A 20,718-nucleotide genomic window follows, 5' to 3' on the forward strand; every position below is an offset into this window, starting at 1 on the left:
ACAGAATAGAATAAAATAAAATACTATATACAGTAGAATAAAATAAAATAAATATACAATAAGATAAAAATAGAATACAAATACTATATACAACTGAGTAAAAATACAACGATGACAGAAAGGATTATTGCACTTAGTATTATTGCATATGTATGGATGTGTGTGCTTGATCAGTTAAAGTCTTTATTATGGAGTCTGACAGCAGTGGGGAGAGAGTAAGAGAAAGAAGGAAAAAAAGGCTAAATTAGCCAAGTCTTTTGTGCTTGTGGCCTTTTCTTAAAATGCTCCTGCATGTGCTTTTGTTCTTGTTTAGCGTGCACTGTTGTTGGTACCTATTTTCATTTCTGCTACAGCCAATCCCATAGAAACAGTGGTGCTGTAGCCCAGAGCAATTGCAGTCTAGAGGAAGTAAATCAACTGCAAAACAGATGCAGCATGTGTATGTGTTTCAGCATGAGCTGGTGAGTGTGAGAGGAAGTGAACATGGCAGATTTAACAGGCTTGTGAGCAACAAAAAGATGCTCCCTTCTTCTTCGGTCAGCTTGGCTTCATGCTTATGCCTCCAGCTCCTGGCTAGTAATCGTGGACAGAGGAGTAGATAGACAGTGGATGGATTCGAGCTCATGTATGCTTGTGAAAAAAGCATGGACTGGGCAGGATGGTTTAGAGCTGGTATCAATAATTCTGAGGTCACATAATTTGTTTTTAAAGTGCCAGTTTCATGAGCGGTGATGCTGGCGTGTGACAGAGGAAGCAAAGTAAAAGAAGTAACAGGGATGAGGAAATGTTGGAAATATGTGCTGACAGCATTTATAGATATGCCAAATGCTCTGTTTGAAAATGAGATAATGAGTGAGAACGGCTCACTGTAAACACAACATTAAACGGGTTACAGAATTCCACAATTCATTCTGTTGTTAAATAGAAGAGACACTGCAGATGAACACAACATCACACCGCAAAGCCTGGAAAAAGAAATTGATTGAAAAAGGGAAAAAAATTTACTGCCACACAAAATAATAGCCTTCCCAGATAGAAAAACACAATTCACAGCTGACATGGCAGACAGTGACAGCATAATGACTATTGCCGCTAATGCAGGTACTGCACTGCACTCCAACAACAATGCAGCAATTTCATTAGTAGGGTACATTCTGCCAGAAGGATATTGAGTTGTGATGCCAGAAATACCAGTGACAGAGAAAAATTGGAATTGGTGTTGTTTTGATGGCAGTCTAAATGGACAAAATGAGGCGCAAAACGTGCAATAACAAAAGCAACGACAGGCTTGTGAAAATCTGATATTATTACAGATAATAATCTGCATCCGCTCACAGGATGAACTCTACAATATAATATATCCTCTCTAAGACTGTCACTCCATCTCTTCTTTTCACCCAGGCTGGAATAAGCGAGTGGACTATGAGCCAGGAACAGGCAGTAAGCAGCTGTTTCCCAGGATGCACCTCGAGACCTGTGGCGGACCTCTGTCCTCGGTGAGGACCACGGTGGAGCTGCAGACCAGCCACATTGGAAAGGGCTGCGACCGGGAGACCTACTCTGAGAAATCTCTACAAAAACTCTGTGGTGGGTTATTTGGGGTTACTGTGTTTTCATAATCACTAGCTATTCTTGTGTGGTCGAAATGAGCAATAATTAAGATAAAAACTTGTGACTATTAAATCGATGGTTGATATGCAGATTTACACAGTATATGGCTCATCAAAGACTGCTGTCTGAGGCAACTAAAAGTTGGGGCAGTAAATTAGAAGTTAGATCCTGCTAAAAGCATTAATGGAGTCCATGCGTTGAGCACCAGGGTCAGACGGCGCCCGAGGTGTGTTTCTGTGCCCTTTTTAAATCAACATCTGAAAGCTCCCAGTCCGTGTTGCTTTTTTATCTCCACTTATGTCCCCGGTAAACCCCTGTGCTAAATGAAGGCACCAGAATGGCAAGTTAAGGCTGTGTCACTAATGATGTGACAGAGCGAGGGCATTAGCCGCCCTAGATGCAGCCGCGCTTTCTCCTCAGTGACTGATGAGCAGTCGAGCCGCCGTGTCAGTGCCCAGAGCGCCAGCAGAGTAGTCGAGCCTATACCCCCACCCACACCGCACTGCCAGCAGGAGGGCTGGAGTCATCATCTTTGACTAACGGCCTTCACAAGCCACATTCCACCTAATCTGAATGCATAACATCCACTCCCTGCCTCCCCTGGCTCCCAGTCCACGCATGGTTTACCACTAAAGAGGCCTTTTCAGGCACCTCATAATCGTTATCTGATAGCAAATAGAATAAGTTGTAATAGCTTTTTTAAAGCACAATCAATTTGAGATAATGTACAAAGACATCGGGCAAAGGAAAGGCTGCAGCTGGGTGCTGGAGGAGTCGATGGGTATTTATTTACTGAGGGAATCTAATTACTGGAATCAGAACGTCGACGGCGCCACGAGCACGCAGTGGAGAAAAACAGGGTTTTACAAACGAGTGAAAAACATCAATTAACATGCTAATGTGTTATTAGCGGAAATGAACAGATGCATGTTCGAGTTTCTTTGCCAGGACAAGGGACACAGTGAGTTGTGACACTTCCTGTTTTGTTTTGTTTTTTTTGGTTGGTTGGTTTTTCTCCTATAACATCATAGCTCCCAGGTCGCTTTGATCCATTTCCGTCAGTAAGCCATTAGAAATGATTCATAAATGTATTTTAAAGGGATGAAATAAATGTTTTACTGTCACACAGGAAAAGCAGAAGATAGATGGGTGAGGGCATGTCGTATGCATGGAGGAGCGAGGTGAGCATGTGTCAGGGGCTGCGTTTGTCAAGGTGACGGCTCGAAAACAAAGACTGGACGGGGCTCAACATATTAGGGTTATTGTGTCAAAGGAATGATGGAGCTGCTTTGAAAGGGAGGAAGAGAAACCAAATGAGCCAGCTCAGTGCAGGACGGTAACGACAGGTCTGTTTTGTCAGAATGTGTAGGGATCGTGTCAGCTGTAAGCCATCTGTGCGACTGGCTGATTCTTACCAAGCCTTTGCTATGTCTTTTTCTCTTTGTGTTACCATAGTGCTTGGTTAGTATTTCCTCTCTGTTTCCATAGAGGTGCATTATAGCAGTGAGCTATGTTCTGAATTTATGAATAGTGGCTCACATTTCTTTTGAAAGTTAGCTTCATTTGCCATGAATCAATACCCACATTCCGTAGCTATCTCAGCCCATTGATTCCTTATTAAACCCTGCCAGCTGCATTACTCTTAAGTAATCATAGCCAAGAATAAGGCAATGCACACTGCGTATCTGCCATTATTGTTGTTGACAGATCTACTGTCTCACCTCTTGTTTGTTCCCACGGCAATAACCCCAGGCGCCTCGTCGGGTAGCACTGACCTCCTCCCTGCTCCCGGCACGGCCACCAATTGGACAGCGTCCCTAGTGTCTGACAGCGGGAGGGACAGCGACTTGATCTTCAGGTTTGACGGTCGTCAGGCAGCCAAAATCCCAGACTGGGTGGTACCACAGAATTTGACAGACCAGTTTACCATTGCAACATGGATGAAGCATGGGCCTAGTCCAGGGCTCAGAGCTGAAAAGGAGACCCTACTTTGTAACTCTGACAAGACTGGTGAGTCATTTGTTAACACATTTCATGGAAAAAATATATTTTTTGACATTTCATTAGGTTATAAGAGATGTCTGGGTAAGCTGTAGTAAGGAGGGATTAGCAGAAATCGTAAATCAGAATTTAATTCAAACACCACAAATGAAGTGCACCTTGATTCTTTGGTGGATCATGTGTTGTGTGGTCAGTTGACAGGAGAATTGTGGTCTGTGAGCAAAGGTATAAGACACTGACTGCAATACCCCAAGTGACAGTGTGCAATAAAGACTCAGAGTCTGATAATATCTGCTTTTGTTCGATGTAAAACCATAAATCACCGCTTAAATCATCCTAATATCACTCCTCTATACAATAGAGCTACACATGTATAGAATATATCTATAGCTCCTCCACAGATCTAAACAGCAACTGTTTGTGAAATACTTATTTCAATGTGATACTGTTTAATAGTGGCACATTGAACAAAATTTGCAGCTCGGTGGACAGCATGCCCTCCCTGCAGGGATTATTTTTGTTGTTGTTTTTTTAAATTCCAGTGAAAGACTATCTGCCTGCAAACTCACCTCCTTTAGAAAAGTGCTGCTGTCCCAGATTTGTGAGAGCCACCTGTCAGGCTTGCTTTACCTGTCAGCTGTGAGTAGGTGGAGTGATTTGGTCCCTGGTGTCTACTCCTCTTTTTACCTCCCACAGAGATGAACCGTCATCACTACTCGCTGTATGTCCATAATTGCCGCCTGGTGTTTCTGCTGAGGAGAGACTTCACCCAGGTAGACACCTTCCGGCCGGCCGAGTTCCACTGGAAACTAGAGCAGGTGAGGCGCTAACGTTGGAATACGTGTGATAGACCAGGAAACTTGTACTCTGAGCTTATCCTCAGCTCACCTTTTTGATGAGGTATGGACCTCTCGCATAGAGAGTTATGAAGCCTCTAGCCTGGATTATACCTCTATTAATCATCCACTGGGATATTTTTTTCTTAGTTTAATCCATGGTGGTCTGTGTCTTGCGTTAAAAATAGAAGGCTCCTGGTAAGACATTGGGATTCACTGGCAGCAGCAAAAAGGTTTAAAAGGGAGTAGGAGCTGTTGGTGATTTACTAACACACATCATATTCACCCAGTGATTTGCAAACAACCATGGTTTTGTGGGTGTAAACTGTAACCAATTAGTGCTTGGCTATACTAGAAATCCCTCTATAAAAAACAAACAAAAAAAACCACCTAACCTTTAAGTGACCCCATTTAATATAGAGAATCCACATACTAGTTAATATCCATGTAATATCTTAATGAATTTAGGGACTGAATAAATGTTTGGCATCTGCCCTTTCATATGATTCCTTCGAGGAATGGAACATTTCCACACATGAAAATTCCACAATTAGTTAATAATAAAAACAATAGATATGATGGCTAGAGAAATATGAGCTTCCTCCAGGGTTGTGCATGTGTGCATGTGTCTCTGTGTATGTGTGTGCGTTGCGTGAAGACAGAGGCAGCTGTCTGTTGATCGTGGATGCTGTCTCGGAGTCAGACAGGTCATCTCGACTCACAAAACCCCCACGCTCACCCAGTGAGGACATTTGATTCAGGAGGCACACAGCTGAGGCTGGACATCCAGATGCAGCTCCCTGGGCTAATTTAATCAGACAGATCACTGGTCCTTGATTGGAGAGAGAGCATGAAACGGGTCATCCATCAGTCTCCTGACAGAGCATGGTGTGCATGAGGCCCCATCTGGAGGAATTTAGACAGAGTCTCTATTGAGTATCTGTCATGGCTATTGGTCTGTTTTTCTCACTCTACATTTTCTCCTTTTGTTTTTAATTTGTTCTGTTCTTTTTTTTCTTTTTTTTTAAAGACATCTGACCAATCTGGATATTTCACAGACCTCACTGCAACAGTAGTATGGCTTCTGCTAATGACATTAACAGTGATGTTCACTGTACTTTCTCAGGCGCTGTTCAGATCAGCAAAGGTTACAGTGGCTACGAGAAAAACTAAGCATGGCTGGAATTCTTTGCCCTCATTCCCTCTTTCTTTTCAACCAATCAAGCAATTATAGTGTATGTAGAGTATTTGTTTATATGTTGAATCAAATAGTTTGAGAGTATCAAAAGTGTTATACTACTGTGATGTCACTAATTATATTTCTGAGCAGTACCTGAAAACTACTGGGAATATTGTTGCATCACCTTTGAGTATGTTAATGTTGTTAACATGGCCAACATTATAAACATTGGTATGTTAGTACTGCCAGTTTGATAGAGGTCGTGTTAGGATTGACATTGAGCTTTAAGGAACACTATTAATCAGCATAACTTCATTATACGTAAAAGTAATTTGTAGCCACTGTAACGTCAACCTTTGGTTTGTGGACTAACATTTCGAAGACTTTAGATTTGATTTGGATGTCAACGTCTTTCAGAGACAGAAACAATGTTGCAAGAGCTAATCTCTCTGAAACCTCCAGGACGCTCTATTCATATGTACTTGTCTATCCCAAGGAAACAACCCCCAAAACATGCAGTTATTTATCATTTATTTTGTTCTCAATTTGATAGTAATTGATAAAATGAATGTGATTCTCTATTAAAGGAGACTTGAAACTAGCAATCAAGACCAGAAAGTTTTTATAAAAGTATCAATCTAGTGAGCAGTAGGACCTTTTTCTCACAGACCTCAGAACAATGGGACTTCGTTTGGAGCTGGCAGAGCTGACTTAGTGGCCTCCTCTTCCTCCTCCTCCTTCTTCAGGTTTTGTACATTTCCATTCTGGCTTCACTTTCCAATCCTAGAGGCCAGTGTTGTGTAAGTTGACACATAACAAGAGCTTATTCACAGTTCACAAAGAATTAAATGAAGCAGATAATATTCATAGTTCACAATTTAATTAAGGTTAAGCAAGCCTTATGACCGCTGGAATATGTTCCAGGCCCCGGGCAGCCCTGAACTGGATAAGCAGAAAAGGATGGATGGTTTATATGGATCTCTAAACTATTCTATTTTCTTTATAATTACTTCCTATCAACAAATCCATCTTCACATCATTGCATAATGTTACTTCTTGCTACCTCCTAAAATAAAAATATTATTTTTGCTTTTCTATATTTCTTTTAAAAGTACAAGACAAAGCAATGTGAATACATGTTTTAACACCAAATTGGTTGTTCATGTGGCTGATGTTGTTACTTTTTTTTCTTTCTTTTTTTTAGATAAATATAAAAATATTCAAACTAAGAAAAATGAGCTCAGATAGGTACAGTGGTCACAAACTTGACAGAATTGACGTGTTCATCTCCGTATTTGTTTAAAAATTGTGCTCTACAAATGACCAAAATTCAAAGTAAGAACAAAATGTAAATATTAGATGCTAGTGTCACGTCAGTGGTATCTGTCTATTTAGACATAGATTTCATTTCAACTGTCTGACTCTGATATTAAGTGACAATGGAGGTAAATAAAATTTAGTTGCTTACTTGAATGTTGTAAACTCACTTTTACAAAATTCAAGTGCAACTTCTCTTCCATTAACAGTGTCTTGCTGCTTTGGGCAATCTACACTGACACAGTTCACATTTTCATTCTAGCTACTTAGTGTTCAACAGTCTGCCATATGGTCAGTGAGCTTCAGCCTGGCAAAGTCCCTCTTCACAAATCCCAATTGTATTCATTATATAGTATGTATCATACATAATAGCAGCATTGCTTTGAGCTAAGCCACTAAGGTTTAGTTTATTGTTTACCAAGAAAACAGTCCTAGTTCAGCATACTGTCATTTGCTAAATGGCACTAGTCAGAGTATAGCTGAGGCTAATGTAATAGAAAAATAGCCTCACAGAGCCATTAAGGTAACGCAACCTGCATGCAGAGCGTATCCAGTTTAGAGGCCAGGAAAGAGGCAATTTTCCCTTTGATGTTCTTGCTTGTTTGTGATAATTCTAATTCATAACATGACTCGTTATAAAATATATCATATCACACCTTTCCCCCATAGTTGTTTTAACCATATGCCACAGTTAATGAAATCCCACATGAAGGAAGTTAGTAAATTAGAAGGGAGTTTGACAATTTTTGGTTGTTTTTGCTGTGGCTTAAAAAGGGTTGAGACAGGTAGTTCTATAGCAGGTCTGAAATGATCTTGATTTATTTCATTAGCACGTCTCACGATAAAAGTTTCCACGGTCTACTCTGGCACCACATAGGCACACAATAGCTGTTAAACTTTCTCGAGCACATTTAGAGTTCTCACTCTTTCGCGCGTCCTCCCGCTCATCCTCCTCCCTCTTGTTAATAGTTGTCTCTGTGAATCCTGGGGGCATGAAAGGAAACTTTCATTAAGTCGCTATCTCCCCTCGCCTTGTCGCTATTTCCTCCTCATCTGCTAATGTCTTTAAAACAAAATGAACTTCTGAATACCTCCAACTTAGAGAACCCTCGAACAGAAGAATTCTCCTCTCCCTGCACTGGTTTATCAAAGAAGTAAGAAGTCCAATTAATTTCTCATACAATCCAATCACGCACTGCGAGCTGCTTCATAATAACCGCACCGGGGTGGTGGAGGGAGATGGTTGCAGATATTAGTTTTACCTGCTGAAAAAAATAAAGAGTGTACTATCTGTTAATAACAGGCAGCATGGTTTTATGCACATTGGCCTATTCTGTTCAGTACGCTTAAACTTTGCTCTCTGTGCTGTATGCATTGTTGGGAGATGAAGCCTGAGGTTTTCATTGAAACTTCACTGAAAGGTTTTGCAATGAACGTGTACCAAATGTGTCTTTTGTGCACACTTTCATATTCTTTAAATGCAGATCCGAATAAGAGTGTCTCAAAGAAGGAGGCTGTCAATCTTGAAGATGTTTTCTGCATGAGCCAGTACTGAATGAACCCCTGCAGGTGTTATAACTATGTACAAAATTGGATCGGGTGCGCGCAGTCTAAACAATAGCCTTTGGCGCTCGCAGGTGTCCGGGAAATTCACTGTATAAAAGAGTGCCTCACAGACCCAGACACCTCAGCTTGTGAGGTTTTATTGTTCAATTCACCATATTCACCCGGCGCCTACTTTCCTCCTGACATCGGATGCTTTTATAATACTGCACACTGCTGCGTTGTAGTTTCAAGTCTAAACAGAGGGAATTTGACAGGGGATTTGACTGTTATCGTGTTACTGGTTTCTGATTGATCAGCATCTGAAAAGACAAGAGTAAAGACAAAAATGTTCAGGACACACACACTGTGTCATCTTTAATGATTAAAAAAAAATATATATATATATATATACACACAACGACCCGTTACCTGCCATTAAATCATAACAGAAATTGCAGATTACAAGGGTATTTCCAGTCCCTCCGCTTCCTGTTTCAAAGACAGAATTTGTGAGATATGTAAGAATGAATATGACCATATGAAGCCCAAAATGTAACGTTTTAAAGAAGCAGTCAAAGAACAAAAGCCTTCTAATTACCTCTGCCAAGGAAACTGTTGCATGCTTATGTGTGATTTTTTTTCTGTCTGTAAACATGATAGATCTAAAAATTCTGGATGAACCTCTGTAGGGGTGTGCAGTGGGGTCATGTTATCAATCCATTAAACTTTGACTTACATCCACCGGTGTCTTCAGGCTCAACATAATGATTTATTGGTCAAAAATGGACAAAACACTTTAAAACTTACAAACTATGATTTTTGCAAGTGTGGTGTGTATTGTGAACGTACAGAAAGTACTGTATTTAAAACTTTGCTGCCATTTTTTGTCTTTACAACATATAAGAAATGATTTGCGGGGATTCTAAATACTTTGGCCCTTTGACAACATTTGACCTTAAAGGAGAGGTCAAACCTTTATAAAATGTCCATCCATCCATCCATCTATCGTCATCCGCTTTGTCCGGGGTCGGGTCGCGGGGGCAGCAGCCTAAGCAAAGAGGCCCAGACCTCCCTCTCCCCAGCCACCTCCTCCAGCTTGTCCGGGGGAATACCAAGGCGTTCCCAGGCCAGCCGAGAGATATAATCTCTCCAGCGTGTCCTGGGTCTGCCCCGGGGCCTCCTCCCGGTGGGACATGCCTGGAACACCTCACCCAGGAGGCGCCCAGGGGGCATCCTTGTCAGATGCCCGAACCACCTCAGCTGGCTCCTTTCGATGTGGAGCAGCAGCTGCTCTACTCTGAGCCCCTCCCGGATGGCCGAACTTCTCACCCTATCTCTAAGGGAGAGGCCAGCCACCCTTCGGAGGAAGCTCATTTCTGCCGCTTGTATCCGCGATCTCGTTCTTTCGGTCACTACCCACAGCTCGTGGCCATAGGTGAGGGTAGGGACGTAGATCGACCGGTAAATTGAGAGCTTCGCTTTTACACTCAGCTCCCTCTTCACCACGACGGACCGGTGCAACGTCCGCATTACTGCAGCTGCAGCCCCAATCCGTCTGTCGATCTCCGGCTCCCTTCTCCCATCACTCGCGAACAAGACCCCGAGATACTTGAACTCCTCCACTTGGGGCAGGAACTCATCCCCGACCCGGAGTGGGCACTCCACCCTTTTCCGGCTGAGAACCATGGCCTCAGATTTGGAGGTGCTGATCCTCATTCCCGCTGCTTCACATTCGGCTGCGAACCGTTCCAGTGCGAGCTGGAGGCCTTCACCCGATGAAGCCAACAGAACCACATCATCTGCAAAAATCAGAGATGAGATTCTGAGGCCACCAAAGCGAAAGCCCTCCGCCACTTGGCTGCGCCTAGAAATCCTGCCCATAAAAATTATGAACCGAACCGGAGACAAAGGGCAGCCCTGGCGAAGCCCATCACCCACCGGGAACGAGTCCGACTTATTGCCGGCAATGCGAACCAAGCTCTTGCAACGGTTGTATAGGGATCGAATGGCCCGTAGCAATGGGCCAGACACCCCATATTCCCGCAACACCTCCCACAGGACACCCCGAGGGACATGGTCGAATGCCTTCTCCAAGTCCACAAAACACATGTAGACTGGTTGGGCAAACTCCCATGCACCCTCAAGTATCCTGGAGAGGATAAAGAGCTGGTCCAGTGTTCCGCGACCAGGACGAAAACCGCATTGTTCCTCCTGTATCTGAGGTTCGACTAACAGACGAACTCTCCTTTCCAGAACCCTGGCATAGACTTTCCCAGGGAGGCTGAGGAGTGTGATCCCCCTGTAGTTGGAACACACCCTCCGGTCCCCTTTCTTAAAGATGGGGACCACCACCCCGGTCTGCCAGTCCACAGGTACTGCCCCTGATCTCCACGCAACATTGCAGAGGCGTGTCAACCAGGACAGCCCTACAACGTCCAGAGCCTTCAGGAACTCGGGGCGGACCTCATCAACACCAGGGGCTCTGCCACCAAGGAGTTGTTTAACTGCCTCAGTGACCTCGCCCCCGGAAATTGGCGGGTCATCCCCCTCATCCCCAGACTCTGCTTCCTCCTCGGAAGACGTGTCAGTGGGATTAAGGAGGTCCTTGAAGTATTCCTTCCACCGCCTGACAATTTTCTCAGTCGACGTCAGCAGCGCTCCGCCAGCACTATACACAGTGCAGGTAGAGCACCGCTTTCCCCTCCTGAGACGTCTGACGGTTTGCCAGAATCTCTTCGAGGCAGTCCGAAAGTCTTTTTCCATGGCCTCTCCGAACTCCTCCCACACCCGAGTTTTTGCTTCAGCCACTGCCCGAGCCACATTCCGCTTGGCCTGTCGATACCTGTCGGCTGCCTCTGGAGTCCCACAGGCTAACCAAGCCCGATAGGACTCCTTCTTCAGCCTGGTGGCTCCCTTCACCTCTGGTGTCCACCATTTGGTTCGGGGATTACCACCACGGCAGGCACCCACCACCTTGCGGCCGCAGCTCAATGCAGCAGCTTCGGCAATGGAGACGCTGAACATGGTCCATTCGGACTCAATGTCCCCGGTCTCCCTCGGAATGCTGTTGAAGCTCTGCCGGAGGTGTGCGTTGAAGATCTCGCGGACTGGGGCCTCTGCTAGACGTTCCCAGCACACCCTCACTACGCGTTTAGGTGCACCAGGTCTGTCCAGCATCCTCCCCCGCCACCTGATCCAACTCACCACCAGGTGGTGATCAGTTGACAGCTCAGCCCCTCTCTTTACCCGAGTGTCCAGAACATATGGTCGCAGGTCTGCTGATACGATTACAAAATCGATCATCGACCTACGGCCTAGAGCGTCCTGGTGCCACGTGCACTTATGGACACTCTTATGTTCGAACAGGGTGTTCGTTATGGCCAAACTGTGGTTAGCACAGAAGTCCAATAACAGAGCACCGCTCGGGTTCGGGCCCCATGGACTAAGGCCCGGCCACCAGACGCTCGCCCTCGGGCACCCTCCCCGGGCCTGGCTCCAGGGCGGGGCCCCGGTGACCCTATCCCGGGCAGGGTAAACTGTTCCCTCGGTGTCCTTTTCATAAGGGTCTTATGAATCACTCTTTGTCTGGTCCCTCACCCAGGGCCAATTTGCCATGGGAGACCCTACCAGGGGGCAAAAGCCCCCAGACAACATAGCCCCTGGGATCCCTGGGACACACAAACCCCTCCACCACGATAAGGTAGCGATTCAAGGAGGGGTTATAAAATGTCCTTTATCTTAAAAATGATGCTTCAGATTTTTTGTTTGTATTGGCAACATGTATGAAGTGAACTAGTATATGGGGATTTTAAATATCACATTATAGTTTCCCCTAAATATCACGTCACATTTGACCGCTGACCTCACTCTTACATTTTACATCTTTCTTTCTTTCAAGTAGACCCCAACATGTGTTATATCTTTAAAGAAAACTATTACCCGTTACCTAATCCTGCATGTCATAAATGTAATGCATGCACTTTGCACTACAAACTGTATGCAAAGTATGTTTAAAAAGAGCAAAGAAAAAAAAACATGCATAATGGGGCGATCGTGGCTCAAAGAGTTGGCAGTTTGTCTTGTAACCGGAAGGTTGCCGGTTCGAGCCCCAGCTCGGACAGTCTCGGTCGTTGTGTCCTTGGGCAAGACACTTCACCTGCCGCCTGCTGGTGATGGGGCCAATGGCGCGATATGGCAGCCTCGCTTCTGTCAGTCTGCCCCAGGGCAGCTGTGGCTACAACTGTAGCTTGCCTCCATCAGAGTGAATGAATAGTGGAATTGTAAAGTGCTTTGAGGGCCCCGAAAAGCACTATATAAATGCAATCCATTATAATGCATATATACCATATGCAAAATAAAATACTATTCCCTTAAAAATAAATACAGAGAGCAAGCTGTTTTGGCAGAGGTTTGCGCTCTTGGAGGGCTTCTTGTAATTTGAATGTTTTCAATGAGAGCAACAGATGTACAGTAGTTCTGTTTTTAGCTCTTATGGGTTAATAAAATTGCATTTCTGTAAACACCGCACAGTATTCGCCGTTTTGAATTCACACATCAAATGAGCAGCAGCAGGTAATTTCCACCAGCAGCTGCCAAATAAGCACTGACTGAGTTTCATGTTTAGTGTTGACACAACTGTCTAAATTTCTGTTTTTACCATCAGTGGAGGAAGTCCTGTTGCAAATAGTCATAAAACATTAACTAACATTAACAACAGCAAAAAAAAGTACTCTGAGCACACAGCTTTTTTCCCTTCTGTTCTCACAACATTCTCAGCTGACATCAACTATGTCAACACTGACATTTACTTACAATCTAATATTAAAAGCAGTATTTCAACACTACAATAAACACTTAGGTTTGTGCTCTGAAAGCAGGCTCATGAGCACTTCCAATGCTAAAAACACTAACAAATAAACACACATCTGATGCATACATCAGTGAAAAAGTGTTTCATGGGCAAAAATCACCAAGAAAATAGTAAAAAATTAGTAGCTTTACGTTTTGCTTTTGATACAGTTGCAAAAACCAAAGTAAAAAGCTGGGATTTTTTGATCAAGAAGAAGGTTTGAAGTGTTAGTTGACATTTTTCCGTCTTGCCGCCCTCTACATGAATTGCAGACTATCTCAATGCAAACTGAATTACAATAGAGTTAACATGCTCTCTGTAGATGTGTTTTTGCCTGCAGCTAACATTAGCATTCAACCATATCATAGCCAAGATTACGGTTACAGTGTAAGTGACACAGCGAGGAGCAAAAACACATTTATTTAAATGTGGAAATAAAACACACAGGATGCAGTCAAGCTTACAGTGGAACATTACTTTCTTGCACCTTTTCATGCAGCCTCAGAAATGTTTTGTTTAAGTCAGTGATGTTCTGTAACATTAATGTTAATAAAACTTTAAATACCAGATTTTCACCTGCTCTGCTTTCAGCTGTCAATCAAAGAGTATTAAATTTAGCTGTCGGCGAATGTTTGTCTGTTTCTCTGTGTTGGCCCTGCAACAGACTGGTGACCTGTCCGGGGTCCTATAGTAGCTGGGATAGACTCCAGCCCCTGTGCTACCCTAATAACTATAGGTGGAATCATCTTTATGTTATTTAAAGTATATATGTCATTTGTAAATTATTTCTCTAAAACCATCTGAAGGAAATTGCCGTCCCGGGTTTCCTCCGTGGCGTGAGCGATAAGCAGAGTTTTGTCCTTTCCTTCTAAGATTCCTAATTATTTAAAGTAACACTCAGGTATGCCATTCAGCGTGTTAGTACGAGCTCGGGAGCAGCTTGGGAGAACAAGAAAACAGAGACTGCTTTAGGTTGCCTTCCCAATCGACTCAAAGGTTTATTTAGTACATAACAGCTTATATAGAGGAAAAAAAGGTTCGTGTGTCAGCAAGTTCTCAGTTCAAACCAGTACAGACCAAATAAGGAAACGTCTTCCTGCCTTGTGAGCAAAGAAGTATCCTGTGTGTAGTTTATCAGTTCAGCTACAATTTATGATCATCCCAGCAAAATACACAGAATACAGAGTTCTTTCATTAGTGAATTCTGAAACAAACCACCTGGCCTTTAACGAGCCTTTTTCTAAGAGATAAGGAAGGGAGGATGGGAGTAAGGAAGTGGTCTCATCTCTGTGGTGTTTTCGACCTTGGGGTACCAGCCTGTGAGTCTTACACCTTAATTCTTGGGTCAGAGAGAAAGAGAAAAACAACTAGTAGATGGACCTTATTGAGTAACAGTTTTCCTGTATAAAACAATATCCTGTAAATGCTAAACGTGGTATCAAAATATCATAACAGTTCTCCCCTTTTATCATGAAATGATAACATAGTATAAAGACAGAATGTAATAACATAATATAAAGACAAATCATAAATGTGAAACAAATCATAAATGTAACTAGTCCTTTGAGGAAGCTTAATATCAAAAATTCTGAGAGCGTATACATGGTATCACACAACAGACAATAATCATCAAAAACATGCTGCAACGGTTACAAAGGCTACAATTAGTTCCTTCCATTTTCCAAACGTGTCCTGTAGCCACTTATGTAGCCACTGACCGTGACCTGTATTGGCAATTAGTTCTATCTGCAATGCTTCAAGTTTATTCATAGCTTGTGTGAATGAACCGTTAGGGGCGGTATTATTGGGAATGAAAGTACAGCATACATCAACGGTTACTAGACCACAGGTACCGGTCCAATTAACAGGTAAAGCTAATCTAAGGGTATTATTGCACATCCAATAAGCATGTGGGATTGCTCTAGTTAGGCGCGTGACCATGTGTGATTTAACTAACTCCCCCCAGTCAGTATCATTTAAGACACCGTCTGGGGGAACAATGATCGAGTCTCTGCTCGAACTTGAACTGTGTGTGTGTTCCTCCAGATATGATAAAACTTCAGCCATAGAGACAGCTAGCCATGTCTCATTACAGCGTGCACCTGGGGAGTCAGAGAAGAATGTGTAGTTATCCTTTGTATAATCTATGTGTGTGTCTGGGCCAGTTAACTTTAGTCTGCGCAGACATATCATACTAGTATTAAAATGGAGAGGGATCTGTCCTAAGGGCAGTGAGGGTTTTAACCTATTCTTAGGGCGTTTCATTTGGGCGCAGGTCCCTGCGGTGTCATTAGATAACTTCAATAATTCGCCTAATGGAGTCTCAGGGTTAGTTGGTGTGTGTGTGTGTCTAAGTAGGCAGTCGAGAGGGCTCAGAGTCAACTGTAAAGCGTCTTTAAGGAGAGCATTATCTCCACCGATTTTCTCTAGTCCCTCAGTGAGGGGGAAACCGGATATGGGGTATCCTACTATTACCTGTTCTGGATTAGCCTTTGAACAGACATAACAGTTACTGTTTCCTAAATCACGAGCGGCTGTTCTGGCATTTTCATACCAGGCGTTAGCTCCTGCTCTAGAGGGTGCATAAAATGGTTTATTAGTGGCGTCTATGTTGCTATTTACTGATTTTAGGGAGCGTGAGGAGTGCATTAAGTAGGTGTCTTGCAAAATGGAGCATGAGGTATCGTCAGCAAAATATGACCTGCAAAAATGTGAACATGGTTGCAGTTTACAATACAAAATAGCAAAGAGAAATCCTAAGGTTAATGCGATAGATATGATAAATAACCTAAATATATAAGAAAGACAGTTCTTCAGTCGTCTCCTGGCCTGGTCCCAGGTTCGAGAGACATTGAATACGCGTCGTATAATGACAATGGGCATTTCATTTTCTCCATTATCAGGATGGAATGAGTCTGGCTTTATCAGGTTAGACATCATGTGGTACTTTTGGCTTTCTGTTCCTGCTGGATGTTTGAGTACCTTGTTGTTGTTCTTTCAGACGTTGTGTGTTAATCAGTGATTGCGTGTGTGTATGTAACTTTTGGATCCGGGCGCTGGCTCGCCTGAGATGTCATCTACCCGTGTGTGTTTATTTGCTCTAGTTCCGGGCGCTGGCTCGCCGGAGATGTCGTCTGCTTGATCCGACGCCTGAGATGGTCCGATTGGGCTGGTCTTAACCCTGCTGGCATGAATCCACTGAGGTTGTCCGTCCGTAAGGATGCTGGTTCTTCGTCACTGCCAGTACAGTCTGGGGCTGGAACACGCGCGGCCTCCCAGAGAGTCCTTGGTTTTAGTGGCTTCTCCAACATGCGTCTCCTTGTCTCCACTGGTGGAACTGTGGAGGGGAAAGGCTGAGAGAGACAAACTTTCTGATAGTTATTATTCAGTTTTTCTACCAGGTTGTGAACATCAGTGGACAATGCAATATACATCACCTTCTACTAGCGGTGCCCCTCTGGAAGCTGACCATGGTGTTGGAAATAGTCTTATTTCAAATGGAAATAATTTGGTTACTGTAGATTGAGTCATTCTAATCTCACACAGGACTTGAGTAAGTAATTTGACCCAGGTCATTAAAGTTTTAGCACACTTTTGAATTACTTCTAATGTGAATGAAGATCCTCTATCACTGTTAATCTGGTGAGGTATTCCGAATCTGGGTATTATTTCATTGCTCAACTTTTGACAGACTACTTCTGCAGTTTCTTTTGAGGTTGGATAAGCTTCTACTCATTTACTAAATTGATCCACTATTACCAGTAAGTACTTGATGCTTCCTTGCGCTGGCATATGTGTAAAATCAATTTGTAATGTATGAAATGGAAAATCTGGTTGTGGTAAATGCTGATGTTTTGCTTTTGAGCTACCTACATTAGTTCGCGCACATGTTAGACAGGTTGCTAATATGCTTTTTACTGCATGTGATGTTTTCTCAATTACAAATCTTGATTTTATTGCCCCTATTACCCCTCTTTGTCCGACATGACTCACACAGTGAAAATGTCGGGCAAGGACTGGCATCAGGGAATATGGGAGGGCAATCAAACCCTTAAGATTTTGTATAAGCCATCTCTGTCATCTAAGGTACAGTCATTATTCTCACAATAGGTGTAATCACATGCAGAGGCTCGCTCTTGTATGAATTTTAAATCAACATTTGTGTCTAAATAGTCTGGGAGTGTAACAAGTGACAGCTGTAGGGGCACAGATAATACTTCCTGCGGAGGTGGGAGCTGTGATGCAGCTGCAGCCTTGGCTGTCACGTCTGCTAAGGCATTACCTGTTGCTTCGTCTGTGTCAGCTGTACTGTGTCCTTTCGTTTTTACAACTGCAACGGCCGATGGCAGCTGTATAGCCTGAAAAAGTCTTTGAACAAAATCAGAATTTAGCAATTTATTTTCCATCAGCAGATCTAAATCCTCTCTGTCTCCACAATGTGCCAAAGTCATGCACAACGCCAAATGCATAGCGGCTGTCTGCGTAAATTGTCACATGCTTATCCAAATGTAGCTCACAGGCGCGTATTAAAGCCATGAGCTCTGCTTTTTGTGCTGAGTGAAATGGTAATGAGTGAGCCTCTAGTATGATGTCAGGCACTGTTACCACTGAATAGCCACAAAGAAATGAGTTGTCATTCGGCCTTGAACAGGACCCGTCCACATAAACCGTGGCTGAGTCTGGGATAGGTGTCTGCTCTAAATCTGGACGTGGTGCTGTGGATTCCTGTATACGTGTCATGCAGTCATGATCGTCAAGCCTGTCTGAGCCATCCTGTCGGTCAGAAGAACACAGCATAGGATCAATAAATGTGCTGGCGAATCAGGTGTGCTGCTCGCTTTTATAGTGAGATTTGCATATGTTGTTTAGTTATGTTTGCTACAATGGTCGTGACCTGGTGATTGGTGTGTAGAATAGTGTCATGTGATAGTGTGAGCTTCTCGCAGTCCCTTATCATGATAGAGCAAGCTGCTACTGCCCTCAGGCAGGCCGGCATTCCTGAACAATTCAGGCAGCACCTTTGAGTGGCGGAGGTCAGCACTCCCTGTAATGCATTGAAAGAGGCAGTCATTTCTGTGGACCACAGTATTCGAGGAGGCTTGTCTTTTTTTTACAACAGTCACGCAGAATGTGGTCATGAAAAGAACAGTCTGGTATCCACTGTCTGCAATAGTTCACCATGCCTAGGAAGGACAACATTTCCTTCTGTGTAGTGGGACGAGGGACAGAGGTCACAGCTTTGACCCTGTCTGCAGTCATGGAACGTTTTCCGTGAGACAGTGTGAATCCCAAATATTGAACAGAAGTCTGACAGTACTGCATTTTCTTTGCTGATGCTTTGTGGCCAGTCTTTTGGAGGTGCTGGAGAAGCATGTGTGTAGCAGTTTGACATAGTTTTTCACTCGGAGCACAGAGGAGGAGGTCATCCACATGTGGATCAGGGTGCAGCCCTGGAGGAGTGAAGCACCATTGAGAAAGCAGCAGAGCTGTCTATCATGCCTTGGGGCAAACGAGTCCAAGTGTACTGCTGATTTCTATGTGTGAATGCAAATAACGGCTGTGTGTCTTACTGAGAAAAAGGAGCGGAGCATAAATCCACCACGGTAAAGTGTGTATGCAATGCATGTCAATATGCTGTGAACATCTGAAACGAGAGGTGGCAGAGGAATGTTGACTGCATTAATTTGCCTTAAGTCTTGTATGAAACGCCATACGCCAGGTTTGTTAGGCTTTGGCACAGGATTGACAGGAGTATTATATGGAGATACTGTAGGCTTTATTACTCCTGTAGTCAATAAATCTCCTATGATGACATCTAGGGCTGAGGCTTTTTCGACAGAAATGGGATACTGCTTGACATATACTGGCTTATTGTTTTTTTTTTTTAGCTGTGCGTGATAAGGTATACAGTCAATAAATCCTACATCATTCTCACCTTTAGACCACAATGTCATATTCTGGTATTCAGCTGGCAACGTAAGTGCAGAAATAGTACAGTGGATAGGATAGGTTAGATCTATGTGACGACATGGTGTAGTTATGTCATAACCTATGTCTGAGTTATGTGACAAAATCACTGTTTGACCTTCACTTGTGTGAGCAGTTATCATGTTGTTGAAAAGTGTGAGAGAAACAAAAGTGTGGCTCCCAGTCATGGGATTACCTGTTAGTGGCGTCTGTACACGTTTTTTTGGCACAGTGTGTGACATAGAGTACCGGACAAAAAGGATGTTGAGTTCATTCTCTGCTGAGGGTCCAGCTGACACAGAGGATGTTCCTTCTCCATCATGTCGGTACATAGGGCAGAGAAAACATAAGCTGTTATCAGTGTCAGCAAACATTTCACACTTTGTGTTAAATTAAATACACAAATTCATTTTTGCTCTGGGTGTCTGCGGCTGCTGGAAAACTGAGCTAAATTTGCACCTCTAGCTTGTCCAACAGTGCATAAAGAGTTTTATGAATACTAGGATAGATTCATCAGGCTTCTGTTTACACATAGTTATTGCATTTAAGTCAATTTTGTCTCTGGACATTGTTAGCAGGAATTTCTTTAGATTCTTAAAGAAATTGGTGATTTTGTCATTATTTACCCACAAAAACTCTGCAGTTGTGGATGCTTTATCATGCTTTGGGTCTGTTTGTTTACTACCGCGAGTGTTGGCGTGAGGACCTTTGTCATTCCGGCTTTGTTTTTCCTTTTTTCCTTTTAGATAAGTCTTTATTAAAGTTCGGGTAACAGGTATTTCTTTAGCTACCTCTAAACCTCTAGCTACGATATCGTGGCGTTTCATGTGGGTGTCTATTGTGGACACTGCCTGATGCAAAAGTTTTTCTTCATAGTCGTCTAAATTGTTTTTCATAAGTTCCTCACATTCTTCTTTCAAAAGTTTTTCTCTTTTTTTTATGTTCTGCTAATTCTTCCTTGCGGCGTATATATTGTTTTTCCTGATCCTGTTTAAAGAGATGGCTAAGATCCGTTGCATATGATTCAGGTTTTTTGTCACTGTCTTTTAAGCTGGTTGGATCAGAATGCTGACATTGTTTGCGTGCAGCTGCTACAGCGACTATTAATTCGGTCTCATCTTCGTAAGGCGGCGGGGCTGTGGGCTGAATGGCTGAGCATGCAAGACTAGCTTTTCCCGCAGTAGATTTATTTTCTTTGCTAGAGCCTGCACTAGTTTTATTTGATGTTAAAGTATCTACGCCTGGTTCCGGTCCTTTTGTCCATAGCGGTAACATTTGATGCATCACGTCGCGGCATTCTATCATATTTTCTACAGGACTTTTTAAGCAGACTACTTTTCTTATCACAAATGATATTCAACATTTCTACTGACCTGGTTTCTGGCGATAATCGTTCGGGATAAGGCTCCGAA

General features: G+C 43.3%; 1 protein-coding gene across 2 annotated transcripts in view; it reads left to right on the plus strand.

Moving 5' to 3' along the window:
• Positions 1-20,718, plus strand: part of LOC308400704 (calsyntenin-2-like) — a 386,947-nt gene that overhangs the window by 286,047 nt on the left and 80,182 nt on the right. For both annotated transcript variants that reach the window (XM_080888569.1, XM_080888570.1), the window contains 3 exons: positions 1,402-1,587; positions 3,364-3,621; positions 4,309-4,430. In XM_080888569.1, coding sequence (XP_080744695.1) covers positions 1,402-1,587; positions 3,364-3,621; positions 4,309-4,430 — 566 coding nt within the window. The remainder of the gene's footprint in view (positions 1-1,401; positions 1,588-3,363; positions 3,622-4,308; positions 4,431-20,718) is intronic.

The sequence above is a fragment of the Rhamphochromis sp. 'chilingali' genome (genome assembly GCF_963969265.1).
Source record: "Rhamphochromis sp. 'chilingali' genome assembly, chromosome: 8".
NCBI lineage: Eukaryota > Metazoa > Chordata > Actinopteri > Cichliformes > Cichlidae > Rhamphochromis > Rhamphochromis sp. 'chilingali'.